The following is a 23,572-nucleotide window of genomic DNA, read 5'->3' as shown; positions in this document are numbered from 1 at the left end:
CAAATGGCACAGTGATATGTGGGCCTTCTCTCTTTGGAGAGACTGGATTATCACTTGGTCTAGAAACAGAAGTAACTAATAAGATATCCCTGTATTTAAATTAATAAAAACTACTGAAGGAGATACCTGCCAAGCAGGAGTGAACTTCAGTGTTTCTTCTGAAGATTTTGGGACATAACAAAGCTTGTAGTTTTAATAACTGAGACTGTATTTGGAACATTACTATTGCCAAGAAGCAGAGGAATTCAGGGAGAAAAAGTCAGCAAGTCCGACCAACTGCTGTGACTCCTGTTGCTCTGTATGAAAACAGTGTGGTGTAGTGCAGGTCATTGGTGTCTGAATACAGCGCTTCAGGTCTACCTGAGTATGTGTGTCATTGTGAAATGTGTGGGGCATTTTTGCTGGTAGATTTCTCAAAGCTACTTAATTACAATACATTAATTGATTAGTTTATTCATAAACAGTGAACTGGAGTTTACTTACCTTGGTCATTTGAGCAAATTTAAACACTAGCGTCAGTCTCTTGGCTGGCTCACGGTAAATACGAAGTTGCAATTAGTGTCACTGAGTCCTCTGTTAATGAAGAAAAGAGTAACACGTGTGTATGTTCCTTCTAAGAGTATTTTAATGAGATGAAGGAGTACGGCCCCATCCACACACTGTGGTCAGCGTCAGAAGAAGACCTAGCAGAGTCCCTGAAGGGCATTGCCGGCTGCATTGACCGCTGCTGCAGGGCCACGGAGAAGCGAATGGCAGGGCTCTCAGAGCACCTGCTGCCCCTTCTGCATGAGTATGTTCTCTACACTGAAATTCTCATGGTAAGGTTTCCTCAGGGGCTCTTCGTGGCTCCGTGTAACATTGGCTTAGTCCAGTGACAATGTCCAGGAGAGAATTTGAGGTTGCTGAAAATGATTTTACAGTGCCTGTAGTTACTCAGTACAAAGCACGCACAGCATATAATACCTGTCTGTTATCAGGGAATCCCATTGGTCCTGCTTCTCTTGCTGGTCAGGCAAGAGGTGCCCCTTTGAAATAGGAAGAGTTTGATAGTTTTGCCTGGCAGGCAGCCCTGGGTAGCTGTGCTAGGGTGTCTAGTTTTGCCATCTTCAGTGAGCTCTGCATTGTAGCAGTGAGGGTTTGGGGACAGCAGCTGAGGAAGACCTTCCTTGACACTGCCAGAATATGAACTCATTGAGTAACAGATTGTGTGTGGGAAAAGCTGAGAGGTTTTTCCCTTTCTAGTTGCTCTTGCTAAGTATGTTTTCTCTTTCTATAACAGCTGGGAACTTCCAGTCCCTGCACTATTATATAAGCATGTGTTAGTCTTTGCCATAAGCTACTGCTCTCAGTTCCCTTTTTGTATGTATTTTTCTTACACTCAGAGAGGATGTAAAAAATCAGACTCCAGAGTTGATACAGTCAGTGCTGGTGGATAATCAACATAATTAAGTAACTGAATTCACTATGTCATAATTCCCACTTTGCTGCCTACAGAAAGCAGAACATGTGTACAAACCCCTCTTTGTCTAGGTTTTGATCAATGCCAGCTGCAGAATCTGTTCTTGTGTTACTGTTGGGAGCCCAGCTCCTGATGTAGTTTCTGGGTAGGGGCTGCAAGAGTCTTACAGTCCACGGGTAGAGCAAGAGCCAAGTTAACTGAGCCTTTGGTGGCACTCTGCAGGGTATTTTCCCTTTCTCAATAAGGCTTAGCTACTGAGAGTTAGGAATTCCTGCTGCAATGACTGCTGTCTTTAAAGCAAGCTTCACAGAAAAAGGGGCCAGACAAAATCTCCTGTATTTCAGGGGCCTCATTATTTGCTGGTAGATGGAGGTCAGTACTGCTTTGCTTAAAGATCTGAAGAGATTACTGCCCTAGCAATTACAGGTCATCATCTTCTCCCCCACTTCCAACCTTATTTTTCAGAATTTGTATATCTGTTACCCATAAGCAATTGTAGTCTTCATGCTACTGAGGAGATGCTGCCCACCCATTGCCTTCTGTTTTGCAGCCTGACTCACCCTCATTCTTTCTCAAGTGTTCTGTTTTGCCCAGAGCCCAGAGAGATTTCTGGGGACAAGCCCCAAGATGACTACACGGCTCTTCCTGCACACCTTAGTGTTGCCCACTGCATTTTTTTTCTGCTTGTAGCTCTCTTGATGCAGCACTTGCAGCACAGTATTAGGCTGCCATGAGATCCTGTCCAGGGGAGAAATCTTCCTTCAGTGCCTCATTCCTCTTCCACATACATTCCTTTCCCTTCATTGACCATAGATTTTTTATTTTACTTACTGCTTATTTCCCTCTTGCACTTTGGAGAGGGTAATACTAGTCACTAAAATAAAAATACCCTGTGGAAGTTACCCAGTAGTAAGCCTTTCAGAGGTGTGTTTAACCCCGCATCGCAGGGACCTTAGTGCAGTGCTGGCAAGATCACATGCAAATGTGCAGAACAAAGTGTGATCAAAATAATACAATCTTTGTGTTTTCCAGTGTTGAGAGTTCAGCCTGTAACTGGGAAAAGAGTTGAATTCATACCTAAAGTATTTACATCTGGACCAACCCCTTCCTAACTGACCCACAGCACGAATCTGCTGTCCCTCAGGGTAGAAATTACAGCATTAATTAGTTATGGGTCCACATAGAATTATTTGTGGGTTTTGTGGCAAGGTACCATTAAGTATTATACAAAAACCTGTAAAAGTATAATAATATGTTTAAAAAATATAGTGCCTTTGTTTGCCTTTAGAAGTCAGCACTTGTCTATAGATGTAGCACGTTAATATTAAATTAATTGGTTTTATCTTGTAATTTAAAGTGTATGTGTGATAAATGTTGCCAAACAGTCATTGAAAGTTTTAAAAGAGGCAAAAGAAATAGGAAAAAAGAGAAAAAATTTGTATTATGAGGAAAAACTGTTCCAGACATTTGTTTTGCTTCTGTGCTTCCAGCTAAACATTTTCTGTATCTATCTAACCAAAAGATTCCAAGGTATTGATGAGCATTCGTCTATATTGCTAATCTATCACTCAGAAATACCCAAAGTCAGGTCTACCAATCTTTATAGTGCTTACCTGTTCAAAAAGAAACATTGAGAAATTATTTGAAAATTAAGCTCTTAAATTATTCTATCATGTTTGATAAAGTGTCAAGATTTCAGAGAGAACTCAGTCAAATTAGAGAGCTGGAGGAGGTAGAGCTGCTTGTGCCCTGTGCTGTTTCAACATGCCCTGTGCTAGAGGTGAATACTGAACATCTCTGTAGAAGAAGCAGTAAAACCAGTTGTGGCAAGGGAATGTAAAAGAAGGTTTTGAGATTTGTAATAATATATGTCCTGCTTCAGATTTTTTTTCAAAAAGACTAAAGCCTTGCAACACTCCTGCAAGATAAGCATACCTGAGTGTGCATTTACAGATGAGGAAGCTAGGACAAAGAGACATTTGTAAGGCTTCATTGAGATCTCAGAGCAAATGAGCATTAGAAATGGAAATTTAATCTGTAATACTGTTTCTGTTTTGTAGCTTAACAAGTAATATTCCTTTCCCTTTCTAATATTTTTTGACAATCTGCTAAAAACCCAATACTTAATAAGATAGTTTCAAAGGAGATAAAAATTACATATGCTGAAAATAAGCACATATATTAATGGTAGAAAAACTATCATTCCTATGATACCTTGATCTGCTTTTCCTGTTTGTTTTTTGTTTGTTTGTTTTTTTTTTCTGATTTGCCAGAACTCTATTTGGCACTTAGAAATTAATATTACAGGTTAAAGTTACAATTTCAATAATGCCTTGTATACCATTTCTAGTCATTCTACTTTATATTGTAAATTTTACTCAAAGAAGATACTTCTGTTCATGACACTCATGTTGCTGTTTTTAAATAAATACATAGTAAGTTAAGCTGATACTAAGTAAACTGCTGTAGCAGTTCTGCTCATACAACTGGCAATGACACTGTGTATGGCAGATTCTTGTGGCACTGGCTGTGGATTTAGTAAGATCATTGAAAAGATGCACCTGTAAGATAAAATACAGGTATGGAAAAATAAATCATAACAATTTTAGTTTTTTTTTTTTAATAAAAATATATCGTGTCAAAATTATAATATGGTATAATTCTGTGATCATGTTTATCAAATAGCCAAGTTGTTTGATGGTTTTCTGAAAGGGCTAAAATTTGGTGCAGTTAACTTCTTTTTTTTTTTTAATTTTTTTTTTTCCCTCTTCCATACTAAGGGTGTTTTGAAAAGGAGAGACCAAATTCAAGGCGAGCTGGATTCCAAAGTTGATGCTTTAGCCAATAAAAAAACAGAAAAGGATCTGGTGAGTATTTTCAGAAGGCCAGACTGTTCCAGGCGTTACTGTAACAGCAGGAGGTGTGGTGAGGCCACCTGCTGGGGCTGGGTGCTGTCTCCACACCTCCGATGGCTCTTTGTGCCAGGCAAAGCCATCGTGAGAAAAGCAGCACTTCAGTGGCTGGTCATGGGGGGCCACCCCTGGTCTTTGCCAACACAGACTGTACCACAGCTTAGTTGTAGCTTTTCTCTCTGCTTCCACACTTGGAGATAAAGGAATGTAACAGTTGCTGCAGTGCTCTTGTAGCTGCTGCTTCATTGATGTAGAGAGGTAGAGGAGGTGATTAGAATCAGCAAAGCTGTTCATTAAACTTATTTAAACTAAAATGTTCTGCATTCTGTTCTTTCAGGTTTCTGTTTTTTTCTAATTGGCACAGGGATATTATTTTTGCTTCCAGTATGAACCCTTTGTTCATTCTAGTGAAGTCAGACTGGAACTGGTACCCCATGGGGACAGGCATCCCCAAAACCAGCAGCAAAGCTCAGCAGCCAATTAAAAACAACTTCTGGGATGAGAACTCGCATTTTTTAGATTTTTGATATGCAGTGCAAGTAATGTAAAATGTAAAAATTACTAATAATTTTTTAGTACATCAAAGGAGAAAATCCTTAACATTTCAGACACTTTTTATTAGGCTTCTTGTAATTAGCTTCCATGTAAAGATGAGCTGTTTAGATACTTTATGGCACTTGAAATGCATATTTTCATTTGATTTTTTTGGCACAGAGATGAATAAATGAGAATATATTGCTGATCTCTGATATCTACAATGGCTATGGTATATTGTATAATAATTTGCCTCTGTGTATTCCAGTGGGACATTAAGTAAGTATCTCTGGTTTTGGGTTTTTTTTTTCCTGAAGCAGAAATTCTGTTTACTTACTGCCTTTGTGTTCTGTAATTTGTTTTTGTTTTTCTACTTTCTTTGCTGTTTCTCCTGTCCATTTTCCTTAGTTTAAAGCCTGAAGCTCTTATAAAATGCAGAGAGGATGGTGAGTTGGAGCAGCCCCCTAGGCTGGGAGTTGGGTAGCCGTGGCAGGTGCATTCAGTGACAAATTCAGCTCCATACAGCTTGTTTAGCAGCCAGACTTGTTTACTGTAGAAAAGACACCACAGCCTGGCAGGACGTGCCATCTTTTCAGGATGCATTTCTGTTAAAATCTGATGGAGTTCTCAGACAACATGCATGCACTCCCTTTTCCTGAACTGTTACAAATAAAAAAGGAATATTTTTATTTTAGCATAGTATTGATCATACCATGTTGATTTGATATTGACAATGGTTTACTCCATCTTGAGATGTTTGTACTGCTTCCAGGAGGATTTTGAAATCGGTTTGCCCAAACTTATTTTTTTCACTGTGTATATGTTTCCATATCTGCATTTACAGTTTGGTAAAGGCTTTGGACACTCTTGAATACCTGGGTGTTCAGATCTTTGCTTTATCTTTCCAAACCCTCTATTTCTTACTAATTTCAGAGAATCCTGTTTTTGAAAGCCTAGTTCTCCTTGCAGTCTCAGAAGAGAGTAAAACAGATGTCTGTTAGTCTAATCTGATAATAAAATCCTGTGTTCTCTAATTGAGTGGCAGCTGTATCCTGAAGACTTTTTCTTAATTAGAAGCTGAGGCCTTTTTCTAGTAAGGATAGTTTGGCAACAGAATGGTGTACTGTTATTTTTAACCATTCAAGTGACTTGAATATTTTCTTTGTAATTTTTTTAAATATGTTTTCATTTTTATTATGTGTTGAAATATTTTTATGACACTTCTAACCAGACATTTCATAACAAAAGGTGGTCATAACACAAGTATGCTGTTGGAACGGGTGTTAGGCACCAAGTCTGGGTGTATTTGCACATATCTTTTCCTAAGCAGAACTCCTGTAGCTTCTAATGATCTCATAGATGTCAGATTGAACTTGTCAGTGCAATCTAGTTGCCAGAAATTTTGCTGACAATGAGTGGCATGAACCCTAATCTCATTTGAAGTACATTTCCACCACAGATAAGGAGTCTCAGACTGTCATTAGAGCTGATAAAAGGCTGTGAGATATTTAGCATTGGTCATGGCAAACATCAAATGATTTAACAAATACAGGGTTGTACAGCAGAAGAATACAAAACATCCCTAAGGTCAGTGCAGATGAAATAGGCTGGAATTGCAAATTAAACATTATGGGACGTTAGAATCATTGGTTGGGGAAAAAAAAAAAACGTTTTCTTGAGCTGTGTTAGAAAGCTGCTTGTGGTGCTGCTACAAAAGCCAAAACCTTGGTTTCTACTCCAAAATCTGGTCCACAAAGGAGGCAGACTGGGATTTTGGATGCAGGCTCTTGACAGAGAGATTGGGCAGGACTTGGGTACCCTCCTTCTTATGTAGATATTTCTTACCTTCAGTGCTGTGGCTGTAAAGATGGTGGGATATGCTGCTCCATGACTACCACACTCCATCCTCAAGGTTACACAGCAATGCTAGTGCATCCCTCTATGGTTTGGGCATTTTTAACAGTTTTAGTCTTTGTCACTAGGGCTGATAATAATTCTGAAAAAAGGTTTGTATAAATGTGCTCTGACAGAGCGAGATAAGCATTAAATGCCAATTTAGGGATTCTAGTGTTCAGGCTTGAAACTGAGTAGTAAAGAGATGAGATGCTGAATCTGTTACATTCTGAATATATTTTGTGTTTTAACTCCAGGCTAAAAAGGGGTTAGCATCACCAAGCTGTAGGATTAATTCATGTAGCAGATAGAAATTCGTGCTGTTTTGCATAGTGAGATAGTGTAAAATGCTGTGTCACTTACCATGCAATTTGGATGTTAGGCCGGTTGTCTTTGGCTACAGTCACACAGTCCAAATCTGGTATTACTCTGCCCTAGCAATGCCTGGCTCCCACCTTCCTGTGCTCTGGTCCCATGTCTGATTAGTGCTGTGCTGGCCTCTGGCCATCACTGGTGGGAGATTTCATTTCTCACACTGGCTGCCTCAGTGAGATCAGTGTAAGAAAATGGGTTCAGAATCCTGTTTAATTTGCAGGATCAATTGTAACAATTTACACCTTGTAAATGAGGAACACACTAGGTTGATACTTTTGTTTAGTCCAAGACATTCTTCTTTTCATTTTTGCTGTTATGGTAGCTAAAGGGAGTAGCATTGATTTTTTTTTCAGTTTTGAAAAAGTAGACCTTGGACGTCTCTACTTGGTGACATGTGGCATAATGCTGCCTTTAGACTTCAAGTCCAACCGTTGTCTTAATACATACAACACATGGTTTCTTTGGGGCTTTAGAGTGGGCTGTTTAAATGGCATATCCAGGCAGAGTTGTATAACAGAGTCTACCTGTCCATATCATGCTCTGACTACGGTATGGAAGAAATTCATAGTTCCTAGGAAAGGCTAGACAAAAACAAACTGCAAAACAACTTACTTAAAATTACAAAGTTATAAAGGACGGGGGAGGGGGAAGCTGCTGCAGCCAGGACTTGTAAGTCAGACAAGTTCTTTATGTGTGTAGACTAGTGCATTCCCATATAGGAACTTTTTTTTTTTCAAAAGCAGAGAATGGATTCAACTGCCTTTCCTACTCTAAATCATCTTTAAAATGTCATCATTTTCAGTATTCTGTGTGCATTCATTTTTTGGTATTTGAAGGAAAGGCAATTAGCATGGAACATGGTCAAAATACCAAATCCAGTTGTCTGTAATTCCTTTAAAGGTAATTCCCCCACATTTAAACTTTGGATTAACCTTTTCATTTTGAATGCAGTGTTAGTAGTTGAAATTACCCTTGTCTGTAGCTTGATTAGTGGTCTGGCCAGATAACTGAACTTGGGATTTTCAGTAAAGTAGAAAAAAAATTTTTTTTATTTTGTTCCTCATTAATAATCAGTATTTTATTAATCTAGAAGTGTGGCAAAGAAAATAAGTGCAGAAATCAAATCTAACTAAAACTGTTTATTATTGACTGTGGATAACATTGATTCAGATGAAATTTTCAATGTTACTAGCTAATGAGTTCTTTGCTTCTTTAAGAGCTGAAGGGATCCAGGTTCCATGACTGTTTCAGGCAGTGTTTAACGATTCAGTTTGTGTCTGATAGCAGCATCTCTGCTGTTGCACTCGAATCACTGTTCTCCCCTGTGTGGTCCAAGCTGGAGGCTGTGCACCTAGAATTTCCATGTCTTGCTCTGAGTTCTGACCTTTCTGTGTTCTACTAGGAGTGTAAGCATTCCTTTAAAATCCTGGAAGTTAGTCCTGGAATCCTAAGCTTCCTATCAATGAAAACACCAGCTCTGCAGAAAGCAAAGGTAGCTATCCAACTTTACACAGGTTTGTGGTAGGAGGAAGAAACTATTTGCTTTATGGCAGAATTTAAGAGCCTGAGTTGGAGCCTGAGTGTCAATGGAAACAATTTGAGGAATTAAGTTTTCCTGCTTGAGGTTCTTTATTTTGGTGGTGTTTGTGCCTGCCCTCCCTCCTGCTGCAGACTGTGGCTCTGCAGTCCCATCTCTGCAGCAGATGATTTTGCACTGTAGCCACAGAGATGTGCCTCGTTCTGTGACCTGGTGCCAGCCAGAACAGACACAGCTGATTAGTAAATGATGATAGGTAACCAAATTACTGAAAAGACCAGAAAAACTCATGAAACGGGGCTGCTGTCCACTTACTCCCATTAGCTGGCAAGTCAGTTTGTGCATCTGCAGTAATTAGAAGCAAGTAATGTACAGTAGCCCTCAAGGTTCTGGGTCCTGGATTGCTGTGAAAGAGTTTCTTGTCTGTAGAAGTCCTTTCATTTCATTTCTTTCTCTGCTTCTGTATTTCTTTTTCTCTCATATGGTCACACACAGTTCCACAAGAAAAGATGGTAATGTGACAGGCAAGAAATCAGAAAGTTTGTGATTTTGATTTCTGCTGTCTTCTCCCCATTCTGTTTTCTCCTGTTATCAAAGATTCTGTCAGGATTTTCTCAGTTTTTCTGGCCAAATCTAATTTGTACAATTGATTCTGCTTCAGGAAAGCCCTCTATATATTTCTTTTTGGATGCATTAATTCAAGAGGTAGTGAAGAGATGCCAGAGTCTTTAACTTCTCAGTAAATAAAAATACCTCCAGGAACACTTTAATTTTGGTCTATATTTTCTGTTATTAATATTTCAGAAATTTTAGTGAGTTATTAATTAAGAATTAATTTTTAATTTATCCCTGAGGAAAGACTATATTTTTTTTAAGTTAAATACCAGCTTTGGTTCTGCAATTCTCTTCATCTCCACTACAGTCAGTTGATTTCAATAATTTCGGAAATGGTAATTTTCCTAATACTTTTTAATGTTTACAATTAATATTTAGTTCTCAGAAGAGATTGGGAAACTTGAAGACAAAGTTGAACGTGCCAATAATGCTCTGAAAGCAGATTGGGACAGGTGGAAGCAGAACATGCAGTGGGATATGAGATCAACATTCACTAATGTGGCTGAGAACAATCTCCGTTATTATGAAGAGGTAAAACTCTTTCTCACAAAAATGGGTTTTTTGCATTATTTCAGTGAAGAAGTCCATGGGTTCTCTGTGAAAGGAGTTTTTCTATTTTATTTAAAAATTTGGTAACTTGGGAATCAGTTTCTGTGGGAATAGTGAGGCAGTTATCCTTAATTTGACATAATTCAAACAGAATATATTTTATTGTGCGTAAGTCATTGATCCTGAGTTCATCATCGACAGAGGGCACTCTTGTTTTACTAACCACAACAACTTGGAGCATGATTTTCAGTTCAATGTCAGCTGCTATATTTCAGTTTGGAAACATTTTGCTGTGAGAGCATGAAGAAGCCCTCTGGAAGGCTCAGACCAGTATGAGGAAAACCTTTCAGTGTGATTCCATCAGATTTTTATTTTCAGCTCAAATGCCACAGGTAATTTTCTTGGTAAGAATTTCCAAGAATATATGCTAGGGAGGAGAATTTGAAAACATATAACAAAATCCATTAAGCATTCTTTGAAGTTTCCTCATGGGGAACACAATCTTGATTGAAAAGTGCATTTTGAAAATATCCCAGATGTCTTGAAGTTTTTAAAATAATTTCTCTGTACTTTTGGGAAAAAAAAACTGAAATGCACTGAGCCATCTATTAATCATAAATTAGTCATTTTCAGAGATATATTTTGGTATCTGTAACTTCAGTCCTGTAGTCTGAGCCTGTTAGCCAATGGCAGTGCTCTGATTTTACAAATCATTTTGTTAAAACATAATTGAAAAGACAGAGCTCTTGATCATCAAGTCTAATTAATTAACATGCAGTATGTGAGATGCATGGACATTGACAATCTGTTGTTACATATTAAGATCAAAATATTTTCAGAAATCAAGCAGCAAGCTTTTGGCATCCTCTAACATTGTCTTCATTTATTGATGGTCTCTGACTTCTATAGCAGCAATATGTATGTTAAAGCAATGCTGAATGTATTAGAATATTTTCTTCGTGAATGATTAGGTAAAATATAAAAATAATTATTTGGTTTTTTTCATGTCTAGAAATGCTTTTTGCTGAATTAGAAGTTTAATTCAGAACACCGAAATTCACATGGTACATTAAATTACTACTCTTAAGCCACAAACTGCAGAAAATTATTCTGCTGTCTCTGTAACTGCCAGAGATTCTTCTTAAATAGCCTCTGAAATACCAGGCAAATCAGTTTTTGCTGAGGCACAGTCTTTTGTTGGTGCTTTTCTTGAATATTGAAATATTCATTAAATGGTTTTGCTGTTACATCTTTGTAGATCTACATTTTAGAAAAACCATCTTACCTTACTACAGCAGTTGCAATAATAAGCAACACTGTGCTAACTGTATCACTCCTTGTTTGCAAAGTGAGCACTTACCAATTTCTTTCTGTTTTATCAGAAAATCATTATCTAATCCTGATATTCAGAAGAACTTGATAAGTTTAATATTTTGGTTGGGAGTTTTGACCTAAAATATGTTTATTTAAGACCTGTGCTTAATGGTGATGGTTAATTATTAGAGAAGTGATTACTGATTACTGTCAGAGGCCCGTGTATCTCAAACTACAAGTGTGTACTCCTGAAAGCTGCAGGAAAAGAAGCTCTGGCATCTGCTCCTGCTGTTTGGGAGTGAAGGAAGCTTCAGGAAGGGAATCTCAAAAACCTGAGAATCAGAATATTATTTTTATGGTTTCAGTAGGAAAGAGAATCCAACCTTAAATGTAATAGTTTGAGTCTGACTCATTAAACTCATGCACAAACACGGTGTCTGTTACAGTGTTTTTCACTTGTTCAATTATTACTTGCTTCATTAGCGTTCTTTTGCATGTTGGAAGTTACTCATTCAGACTTTTGATGCACCATTTGATGCTTACTAAGCCTTTTCTTGCTGTAACATTCCTCATGTTGTTTTCCTGCCTTTTCTCTTGCCCAAAGCATGTTCTGTGCATTTTCCTAGGCACCATGGGTGCTATGAATATGATTCAGTTGCCCAGTTCTTCTCTCCAGCTGCTATGAAAAATCATCTCCTGCTTTCTAACTTAGTGACTACCTGCTTCTCATCCTTTCCACAGCTTCCCCCACCCCTCCGTTTAACTATTCTTGCCTCTCCATGAGCAGTGTCCTGTTCTCTACAGCAGCATTTCACTGTTCTTCTCATTATTCCGTTTGCTGACTGCATTTCCCAGGCACACAACCAAAGAAGGAGTAATTTCTGTTCACGGTCTTTCTCTGCATCCCTTAAATTTTGGGAACCACAGAGTAATGAGAGACAGGCATTTTGTATTTTCTGATGGCTGCTGCTGTGGAGTGAAGTCCTTCCAAACTGTATAATGTCCAAGCCAGTGTGGTCAAAAACAACATAGCATCCTGTCAAAGTACACTAGAATTTCTAAAATGTCATTTCATATTTGTCACAGTTTGGGCAAAGAATATGACCTTACATTTGTTTAGGTTTTTCCTTAATTGTAGTTGCCTAAGGATTCTGCTGTCTTCTTGTCAATCATCACTTAGCTAGCATAAAAGAGGATCTCTTCCTTAAGCTGAATGAATGTTCACATTAATTAAGTGTTACTCTAAAGTGTTACCTGTAATTACATTTCTCCAGATTCACAAATTTGAGTTATTCCTGTAGTCTTCCAGTTCATTGGCTATCTGCATTTATTATAGTTGACTATGAAGTGTTCCTTTGTTTCTACAGCTGTTTTGTGTCTCTCAATGCTGTGGTAACAAAAAATGAATAAAAAAAGCCCAGTGTTGCAGATTTATGGGGTGCTCCTGTGCAGGCCTATGAAAACAAAAGCTTTCAAGTGATAATGTGCAAGCTTTGTTATAATATATTTAAAGTCATTTAGGAGCCAAGAATTACCATGATTGACCAATCATTTGGTATTCCTGTAGCTGGTCTCAGTAGTTCATACAGTTCTGTACTTCCTTTCTTCTGGAAAAGAGTTGAATACATCCTTAAGTCTCTCTGTATTTCACAAAGTCTTAAATCCAAAAATATATTGTACTAACAATCACAGTAAATGCATTGCTAAAATAAGGAGGACTTTCTGAAACAATACAAAAAGGTTTTAATTTTTAAAAGTTCATAAATTTACTCCTGTTTCTGAAGTAAACAGCATTGATTTAGCATATGTTAACACTGTAGCATTTATTTTATTCCTTTTCATGACACCATTGTCCAACAGCTTTGTCCAAAAGAGGTATTGGCCAAACAGCTGGAATCACAAACTGTCCACAGGGTGGAGCTTTCATCTGAGAAACCGATTGTCACCATGAATATTTTCATTAATTTAGAAGCAGATATTCTAAAGATGCAGCATTACTAAACCCAAAGCAGGATACAGAGTTAGTGGTGGTGCTGGCAGTGTTATTTAGCTGGCAGATTTGAGGTGTTGCTGCTGCAGACTAGCAGAACCAAACCAGGCACTGTTGAACTCTGGCTTCCAAGAGCAGAAGCAATTAAACATATGCTAAATTTCTCCTTTTTTTCTCATGTGTTTAGTATAGCTAGTATATATATACCAAAGAATTTTGGAAACCTATTCTTTTCAGGAAAACCACCAGAATAGGTGGCTAGGTTTTACAGCCCAACCCAAAGACTAGTTAGACATTGTAAATCCAGCAAATACACCAGAGTTTGGGTTTCCACTGCTTGTTGGGTACTCCAGGAAATGCCGACAGGTTGGTGTTTTTTCCTAATCTGGGGTGATAGTTTTGGCATTGAAAGAATGCGGGGGTTTTTTTGAGCATGGATGAACCTTTATTTTAAAGCATAGCATTTGATTTTATTTATCACATGTGAAATTAATGCTGTTAAACCCTTGCATCTTAATCAGATAATCAGTTGCCTTTGATATAGTCAGAGCCTTGTTGGTATTGATGCACCTTACTATTTTTTAAAAATATAAATAATTTCTTGATTTTCTTAAATATTTCAAGCACAATTTAGTTTATTTCTGTGACTTACATTGTTGTACAGGCATAAATTGATCCAAAAGATTCATTAGGGAAAAACAATACTTGTTCTCCATTACAGCAACTTCCCTCTAACTCCAAAGCCCTTATGTAGCTCTCAGTCTTGTAAAAGCTGTAGAAAAATAGCTGATATTTGTTATTTGCCCTAGCGGCCTCTGTATTTAAATGACTGCATTTAAGCACTCATTTGGTCATGTAGCAGAAAGTTGGCTGCTCCGGAGTGTTGATCACATCCTAACTTAGCCATGGCTGGGAGTTCAGCTACCAAACTTCATGAGATACTCAAAAGCTCCCCCATCTGAGCCTGTTTGTCCCTGTGCACGTCACTTCAAAGGAAGATCCATCTCATTCACTTCAGCCTTTACAAATTTTTTTAAAATAATTTTGGGAAGACCTTTTTTAGAGTGGGAATTACTAATTCTGTCCAGTCTAGTTTTTGTTTCCCTGCACACAGAAATCATGAAAATATTTTCTGTTTCTCTCAGACACAAACAGGACTTCATTTTCAGATTCCACTCCAAAAAATGCCATCATAAGTGCTACTTTTAAGGTATCAGCCACGGATAACTGGGAACTGGAACACACATGGCATGTGACACACTGCTTCTGCTAGCATCCTTACTACGTCTTTGATTTTTATATGTCCTTTTTCATTATATATGCAATCGTACTATATGAAAAACTTTTTTGCTTCTTTTTCTAAGAATGATGTTGCAGAATAGATACGTGTCCTCTAGCAGTAAGCAGAGTATTTTAAGTAAAGTAGCCTTATTTAAGTTCTTGCTATTTCATTTTGTGTATTTAGGCTTTTTTATGTTTTCCATTGGGCTTTTACGAGTAATTGGATTATGAATTTCAATCCTGTGCAAACACATTTAATTTCCTCAGTTTGGATTTTCTGGGGTTTTTTTTCCTTTCTGTCTCCTTTGTGAAAACTGGCTGATCCTCTATTTAGATCTCCATTTTCACCTCCCAGGAGAATGGAGTAAAATCATTCTGTAATAATGTTGAAGTATACATCACTAACAAAATGTCGTTCATGCTCTTCATGCTTCACAATATGAAAAGCTTGAGCCTAAGGCACAGAGACCTAGTTTTGTTTTGGTGTGGTTAATTATGAAATTTGTCAGCTGTAGCAGCACTGTGATGTCTGACTGAAATCAGCCGCCATTGCTCTTACATTTTGAAAAATGTGGTTTGGTTATATAAACAGGGATAAATTAAAAGCTGAATAACTCGTGTGAAAAAAATGCTTTGTATCTTTGTCTGGACAAGACTTCAGTAGATCATATCTATCTGGTTAAGCAATGTATTGTGGTTGCATTTTAACATGTGCAGCTTGGCTCAGTGTTGCAAAGATAACACAAAGCCATTTTACACTGCAGCCAGTGCTGATACATGTATTTTAATTCACATTACTGAAATTACAGAATAACAAAACATGGACTTATGTGGTAATTAAATTAAACTGTGGTTCAGAACAAAATCTGTCATTGCCAATGAAAGACTCTTCAAAAAAAAAGTGATGTTTTCTTGTAGCACACCTAGAAAAAGCTTAGAAAAACAGCTGTGCCTTGCAGCTTTCTGGGATCATAATCCAGGCTGGGCTCTAACAAACAGGAATTGATGAGTTTGAGTGCCACAGTGAAGACACATTGCTAGCAGCTGCCTCACTGACATTTCAAAACCAAGAGGCCATGTTCCAGCTTGAGCCTCTCAGACAGATTCAGCTGCCACAATGTCACATGAAGGAGGGGAGAATCCAATGATGAAACTTAAAGGCTTTATACAAAAGGTCAGAAAGACCTTTTAAATCAGAAATCAGTTTTCAGCACTTGCAGTTCACTGTTCAGGCTGGCAGTATCTTCACTGTTTCTCCCTAGTGTACCATTTCAAAATAATATTTCTCCAAAAAGTCAATGAAGAAAGCAAATTTCCACGTGAATCTTACCCTGTTAGTCCTGTCTTTTCCCAGTAATTCAAACCTTAGATGTACTCTGAACAACAGCATAATGTTGTTCTGTGCAATAGCAGCAGAAGGTATTTGGGGCTTTTGTCAGCAAGATCAGAAGAGAAAGACTGGGGCAGTAAATTCATGGTATCCATAGTCTAGGGGACAAAATGTGAATAACAGGAATTATCTCTACCGTGCCTGATAAAAGCCAAAAAACCTGTGCAAAAATAAGCTCATACTTTTTCTTTGTGATCTTTTAGCTCAGTAGGCTCTTTTAACTGCTCTCATTATCTTGCAGACCCACATGTTCTACTTTCTTATGTCTTCAGAGACAAAGCTACTGCTGACTTGTTTTTTCTTTTTCTTGTTACTTTTGTCACCCTTAATTTTATGGGTATCCCTGGTTCTGTATCCTTGTGTCATCATGGATTCCCCCAGCTCCAGTCATCATGTGTGTATTCTTTGTTTTTTCTTTGAGCTTATATTTAACATTATCAGATCCTCCCACTCATCTGCTTACACACAGACATGCAGTTATACCAGGACCGAGCTCTTCAGTGGAGTGTGATTAAATCTCCATATTTAATGGCAGAGTTTGGAAATCATTCACAAGAAATGTCTGATGGAGTTAGGTGGCTGCAAGTTCAAGCAGGGTCATTTCCATGTCTCCTAAGCAATGAGAGATGGATATGAGATGTTTCAATGAGCTGGGCTTAGCAAGTTGCTGTGGCTTGAATAGTTTATGGCAAAAGATTTCAGTTAGGAAATAACGTTGTTTTCAGGGCACTGATGTAATTCAGAGTTCAGGTAAATGAAGTATACTGTCCAGGTTTTTATTATGTATTTCCTGGGAAAATTCAGAAGACTTATTTATGGTGCATAATAAAGATTCTTCATGAAAAAAAAACTGTGTAGAGTAAGTAGTAAATCAACTGTATTGTCCAGAACAATAGATATGAATGTATAAGTCAAAAATTTGTAAGAACATTTCCATTTCAAGGGCTTTTTTTCAATAGCATCAGAACAGGGAAATTATTGCAGCAATTTGCCTGTCCTGTTCTACTAACAGGCTTGAAATAGTAGAAACCTGGTGTTTTGGATAACAAGCATCAACTCGCTACAGGTTACCTCATGATAGTCGCCATGGCTGTCAACACTAATTTATGATTTAGAATGGCTTGCCAAGCTGCCAACACTCATTTAAGCCAAAATGAACCAAAGTCATTTGGGGGTTTTATTTCTTTGGGGAGACTTTTTTTTTTTTTTCATTTTTTTACCTGCAGAATTGATGCTTCAAGTAAAAAAAAAAATAGTTTTTACAGTTGTAAATGCATTTTTCCGTAAGCCAATGTATACCACTTGTAAGGATAACAATTTCCCTTTTCCTAGCCCCTTCCTTTCTGGTTCTATTTCTTTTCCATTACTCTGGGGAAAAATGAATTCTCTCCTTATTTAGGAAAAAAAACCGGTTTAATTTAACTTGGAAGGAAAATTGGGTATACATTAGGAATCCACAGAGATTACAAGGGAATGGTGCCTGACAATGTGCTTTCTGTTTGGAAGAGATCTTTGCCTGTAACTAAAGGAAGAGACTAAAGAAGAGCATAATTAATGTTAGCATCTTCTATGCTACAACATACAATTACAGTGCTCACAGTGTGTGCTTGTCATTATGTAAAATTGACCTTTACAGCTCACTCAGCATGTTAGCTAACATTTTGCATATCACTGAGCTGCCTAGGAAACCGTATTTGGCTCTTACCATGGTCCTACAAAAGCAGCTTGTGACAATGTGTATGTATTCTGCCATTTTTTTAATTAGTTTTCTCCTTGGCTAACAGTTTACAGAAATCTCTCTGCTGTACTCATACGTATGTGTTTGGTTTTTTTTTAAGTGCCTTGCTACATGGGAGTCCTTCCTAGCATCTCAAACAGTGGATCTTCATGTGGACGAAGATTCTGAAGACAGGCCATGAGTAATATCTCTGCTGGATCTCTGCCTTTTCCATGCAGTTTCTCCCAACCAAAGTGCTTTATATGAGATCAGATACATTATTAAATTTAACTGTTAAAATCAGTGAAATACAGGAAACAGCTTATTTGAACACTCAGGTATTCTAGTCCTGAAATACATTTTGAAACATGCTTTATATTGCTTAGCTCTGGTTTTACATATTTTTATGTATTTGCATACAATTGTTTTCATAAATATTGTGTAATTTTGATATAAAGTATTTTAAATATGTAAAAATAGCTCAATTTTAATAAAACATTGAATAAGGAAAGTTTTCATTGGTCTGTGTCTTAGTCTTTTTTAGAAGTATTTTGCTATTTTAGCATGCTTCTTAGATTCTCTTTCTTGAATAATTTCTTGTGCTTGTAGAATTACATTATTTAGTCCTCAAGGACTAGGATTTTAGGATTATTTTAATAGATCTTGTTATTTGCCCAATGGCAACATAGGACATGCCAGACATGTTCTGTGAGATTAATGCTGCTCTAAATTGTTGATAATTTAGTTTTCAGTTTGCAGTATTTACATGTTTATTAGACATCTTTAACTTGACATTTTTTAAAGGATAAAGAAAAAAGTGACAGTTCATGAAACAGACTGTTTGCACAGTGATGCCATTAGGCACAGCACTGATCCTGCCAACACAAGAACTTCCATTTGGAGTTTGCAGGGTGAAACCTTCTGCTCCCATGGCTGACCCTCCTGTAATCCTTAACTTCTTTCCTCTTTAGATAGTCAGTATGGAAGAGAGCGGGTTAAGAAAATAAGAGGTTTGCATTAAAATGATCAGCTGATTCATTCATGCAATATGCATTAAAGTCTTCCAGTCACTGAATTATTCCACCCAAAAGGTCCTCCAGGCTGCAGCTGTAGTTTCTGCAGTTCTCCCTGGTGGTTAAGGTCTGAGCGAGCCACAGGTTTTACATGGAAAGAATGAGGTGCAGGAATCAGAGACAGCCTAACCAGGGCTCTGGCCTTGCAGAAGAGCAGAGCTTCAGCCATCACCTGAAACTTCTGTGGTGGCATTTTGTGAGCTTGCTCTGGTCAGTCACCTAATGACTGCAGGAGACAATTCCAGAGCACATGGCTGCTGCTCCTGGGTGGCTGTGCACCTAAGCTGGACAAGGATTTTGTGGCTCTGATGTTAAAAAATGCATATTGCAAGTAAGACCTGGAATACCAGCATAACCTTTCCAGCAATGTTAGGAAGAGTGCTCTCATGCTGCCCCCATGAAGTAGTAGTGAAAGCTCAGCTCTTTTTTTATTTTTCATCTATGAAGTGTCAGTTACAATGCTCCTGAAATCCTGAAGGGAGCATGGATCTCTCCCAGTGTGGACCACTCCCCATGCAGAGGTGAGTCTGTGCTGGGAGGGCAGTGCAGTGCTGTGCTGGAGGGCTGTATGTGCCTTGCAGGGTCTTCTCCAGCTGTGCTGTGCACTGTGCTACAGTGGGAAAAGAGCACAGTCCAGCTGTGTTCTCCCCTTCTTTGCTGGAGGCAGGGAAAACAATGTGGCTGGGCTGTGCTCTTTTCCCACTGTACCTTCCTGATGATTTTTTTTAACATGAGAGCTTCTATCAATGTGCTTAATAGTTTTAATGGCTTCCCCCCCCCCTCACCTTTTTTTTTTTTTAAATCTAAACTCATAGGATTTACCATGCTGAGTATCAATGAATTCCACAACACAATATGTAGGAAAAATCAATTAATTTTGTGGTTTCCTAAACCAGCTGCTCAACAACTTCAGGTAATGCCTTCTGCCTGTTTAATTGCGGGAAGAGATGAACAACTGTTTCCTATTTTTCTTCCCTATGCCACTCAAGAATTTACAGACCTCTAGTGTGTTTTCCAAGTACTGCCAGTTTTCCCACAGGAAAAGCTATAGTTTAATACCATATTGTACAAAAGGCACTTCACATCTGTTCTCATTGTTACTGCTTTTCTCTGAATTTTCTAGTTCCACTGCAACCAGTTTTCAAAATGCAGACACACCAGAAATGTACATGTTGTCATAATTATGCTTTGATTTTTGTCATCATATTCCTAATTTATTTTTTGAAGTACCACTGAATGCTGAGCTGCCATTCCACAGAACTGTCCACAGAGCTATTCTGAAGGTTACTGAATAATTTAATATCCATCGGTGTGTATATATAGGAGAATTGGCTTTTCCCCAGTGAGCATTTATTTGCATTTATTAATACTCAATTTAGCCTGCTGTTTTTAGCTCCTAATCTCTCTGTAGTGTTCTATAAACAGGGTTGCAAGAAGACAGATAGCAGTAACACTCTGAATACCAGATAAGCGGAGGTTCAAGGAATTGAGCTTGAACAGGCTTACTGGAAGGATAGAAATACTTGAGTGTAACCAAAAGTTACTACCATGCTGCTAATTTAGACACCTCTAAGGACATGTAATGTCTGGTTGGCTGAGATGGGGAGTGCCAATGTGTGTTGCATTGATTCTACCTGTATATTCTGCTGGACTAGAACATTGTTAGCTGAGACATCTGAAAATCAGAAGCACCATTGGACATTTTGCATTCTTGGTAAAAATGTTCATTATGTTCATGATATATTTTTAATTTCTTTTTCTCTTAGCTAGGCCAAAACTCATGGGGGAAAGACTTTAGCAGTCAGTTTTATAGAGACCTTCTTGTGACCATGTATTTATTTTCCTGATTTTTTAGTAACTCTATCATCATGTAAAAATAAGGTCTGTTGTTAAGTACAATCAAACATTGTCCTTTTTGTGTCATGCTAATACTTCTAAAACTTTCAATTTTAGAAAGTCTATTTCATATTTAGACTTATTTCCAAAGATTTTTTTTTATGGAGTCTTGCCTTCCTTAGCCTTATGATTAGAAATTGCTTAAACTATTTGACTACTGAAAATCAGTCTGCCTCTTACTGGATTTTCATGCTGCCTCTTTGTCTGTCGGTGGTTCATATCTAAGGTGGTTCACATCTAAACAATGCATCTCTCCCTCGTTAGACTTAAAACAAATACAAAGAAAAGAACATAAACATTCTCTGGTACCTAACAGGGGAGCTGCCACCAGAGCAAATTGCTGGCAGTAAAGGTGAAACAGATCTGGGTAAGAAACCAGTGGCCCTCAGCACTGAATGATTTTAAAGGGTTGCCTGATAACAGACTCTATCACTTTATAACTGATCTATGGCAACATGCATGTCCAGAGAAAAAATAAATAAATACAGGTTCTTCTTCTGGCCCCTGCTGCTGTCAGTCTATGCCTAAAATAGTGACCATTCAAAAAGATTTGTGCACTATGTAGTGAATTATTTTCATTTACCTGATAGCTGTGGGCAGGATTTTACTTCTAGTATCACTAAAATAAGGAAAATGCTGGCATAAATTAATCATGAAATCAACCTTCAATGAAGCAGGCCATGAGGAGTATCAAGTGGTTTTCTTTCATATGTCTAAGTAATATTTTAATATCACACATCAGCACTGCTATGGACACTATTTTGGACAAACAGTCCCTTGCAGCTTCATGAAGAACGGATGAGGGCAGAGGTGTGTGTAACAAGCTACTCTGATTTGTTTTAAATTTACTCAAAGAAAATGACTAAATAACCCTTTTCTAACAAATGGAGGAGCTCCTACCTGCCAGCTGGTGCAACTGACTTGAGTGAGTAGAAGATGAGATTGTAAAACCTTTGCAGAAAGCACCTGGACGGCAAAACACTCATAAAGCACTTCATAGCTTTGCAGCTTTTACTGTGTGGATCTGCTGTTAGCTGGCTGTATGTCACATAGCTGTCATCCTTACTCTGCCATCACTGTGGAGAGAGAGAGAAGCCTTATCTATGCAATCCCACAGAGGCTGCTAATTGAATACAGAGTGATGGAAAGAAGTCCTGGCAAAGCTGTTACTGAGCCCTGAAGGCTGGCAGGGTCTGTAAAGGAGCAGCAGCTCACTGGAGTTTCAGAATCACTATTGTTTTTTCATCTCTTTTCACTGCTTGACTCCTTAATAACACAGCACAAGAGTCCAAAGTTTCTATCTAATAAAAGGTTAAAGAGGGAAGTTTATGAGGCTCCTTTTGAACCTAGAAAATATTATATGAGTCTATGAAATAGAGTGGAAATTGACAGTAATTATATTATTAGGAGAAAAATTATTACAAGAATTCAGTACATCCTCTCCTGCTTTCGTCCACCAGCAATACCTTTTGCAATAAACAACCTGGCAGATACCCAGCTGATATAAAGGTAAATCTAAATCAAAGTTAAAAAAAGATTTGTAATTTGGTTTGAGAGAAACTACCTAAATGAGAATAGCTCTTCAGAGACTATGTGTTCATTCGCTGACAGGACAGGACAAATTTTATAAGCGAACTAATTGCGACAGCTTAACATTGTAAAGTAAGTTGTTCAATATTTATTGGTGCATTCCAGATGTTCCTTTATTCCTATGATTGCACCTGTTTTGTTACCATCTTGTTGTAGGAAAGAAAATTAATGGAAAAGTATAAAAGGGGAGGCACTAAAGCAGAAAAATTAACTTATTTCTAATCTGTGATGATGATTGTGCACTGTGATATGCAATTATTAAAAGAATTTTAAAATACTCTGCAAATACAGTTGTGCCTCCTTTTGTCACGTACAGGTACAGCAAATGAAGAAATACTCTTCTGCTACAGGCTGAACCTAGAACCTTTTATTTCTATTAGCCTTTTCTTCATGTGTGATTTTTGGCAGAAGCAGAGGGACTCAGTACAGATGATCATCAACCGTATCCAGAATATCTGATACAGAATGGCAGTACTTGGTCAACCTGGCAAGTCTCAGCCAGGTTCTTATAACCAAACTGAAAAAGCCTACCTGGTTACAATGCAGAGACGCCAAGAGATGATTTCCCCTGGCAAGTTTTACCTTTTTTTCCCATTTCCTTAAGGACTGTAAAGCCACCTCTGCCCCTGGTTCCTACTCACACACTGAGCACCTGGCCCAGGTTTAATGAGGACTTTTACAGCCGTGTTAGGACAGAGTGCACAGCGCCAGGGCTGAGGAGGTGGCACAGAGCAGAGTGTTCAGGGCTGGGAGCCAGGCACACACTGGGCAAGGGTAACTCCCTTTCTCCTGCCTACCCCACTGCTGAGACATCCCGAGGAGCAAAAGGAGGAACTGCACTTTGTCTCTTACTCAGACTCTGGGAAAGGATACAAAGATAACTGGCATCTGACACTTGGATTGCAATCTAGACATAGATTTCAGAATATAGAAAATTAGAAAATAGGACAGAAGGAAAAAAATACCTTGGATACAATTAGAAGGATATTTGCTTGCATGGTCTAATTTATATTTAGCTTAGTTTTAAACCCTACAGTATATGGCTTGCTACCTACACTGAATGTTTATGTGCAGTTTTTGAGGGTTGCCATGGGAGTTCTGGCTTCCATGCCTGGAAAGTCATCTGCAATTTGACAAAGCTCATCAATGCTATTGCTATATCTGTCATTTGCCCATAGAAGCATTTGTCTTCTGGAAGACCTTTATGGAAAAAAAGTACTATTTCACCTCTGCTTTGTAGTATGTCATCTCATTTATCAAAAGTATTTATTCCGAACAAATACACTGCAAGGTTTTGAAGATTTTCCTATGGAGTCCCTCTCCAGTAACACAGATCCAGATGTTAGATTGTTCTAAATCATTATTTGTGGTACAGCTATTTTATTAATATATTACTATTAATTTTAGTTTTTAAAGAGTGTAGGATCAGAGCAGAAATGGGTCTCAG

General features: G+C 38.0%; 1 protein-coding gene across 1 annotated transcript in view; it reads left to right on the top strand.

Annotated features, from left to right (window-relative positions):
* Positions 1 to 18,068, top strand: part of SNX7 (sorting nexin 7) — a 29,023-nt gene extending 10,955 nt beyond the window's left edge. The window contains exons 6-9 of the mRNA XM_066192385.1: positions 619 to 818; positions 4,240 to 4,326; positions 9,704 to 9,856; positions 17,688 to 18,068. Coding sequence (XP_066048482.1) covers positions 619 to 818; positions 4,240 to 4,326; positions 9,704 to 9,856; positions 17,688 to 17,768 — 521 coding nt within the window. The 3' untranslated portion in view covers positions 17,769 to 18,068. The remainder of the gene's footprint in view (positions 1 to 618; positions 819 to 4,239; positions 4,327 to 9,703; positions 9,857 to 17,687) is intronic.
* Positions 18,069 to 23,572: the final 5,504 nt, after the last annotated feature.

The sequence above is a fragment of the Chamaea fasciata genome, unplaced genomic scaffold (genome assembly GCF_029207755.1).
Source record: "Chamaea fasciata isolate MVZ Bird 193981 ecotype frontalis unplaced genomic scaffold, bChaFas1.0.hap1 SCAF_10, whole genome shotgun sequence".
Taxonomy (NCBI): Eukaryota; Metazoa; Chordata; class Aves; order Passeriformes; family Sylviidae; genus Chamaea; species Chamaea fasciata.
The sequence above is the reverse complement of the archived record's forward strand: the minus strand, read 5'-3'. Positions and strand labels throughout refer to the sequence as shown.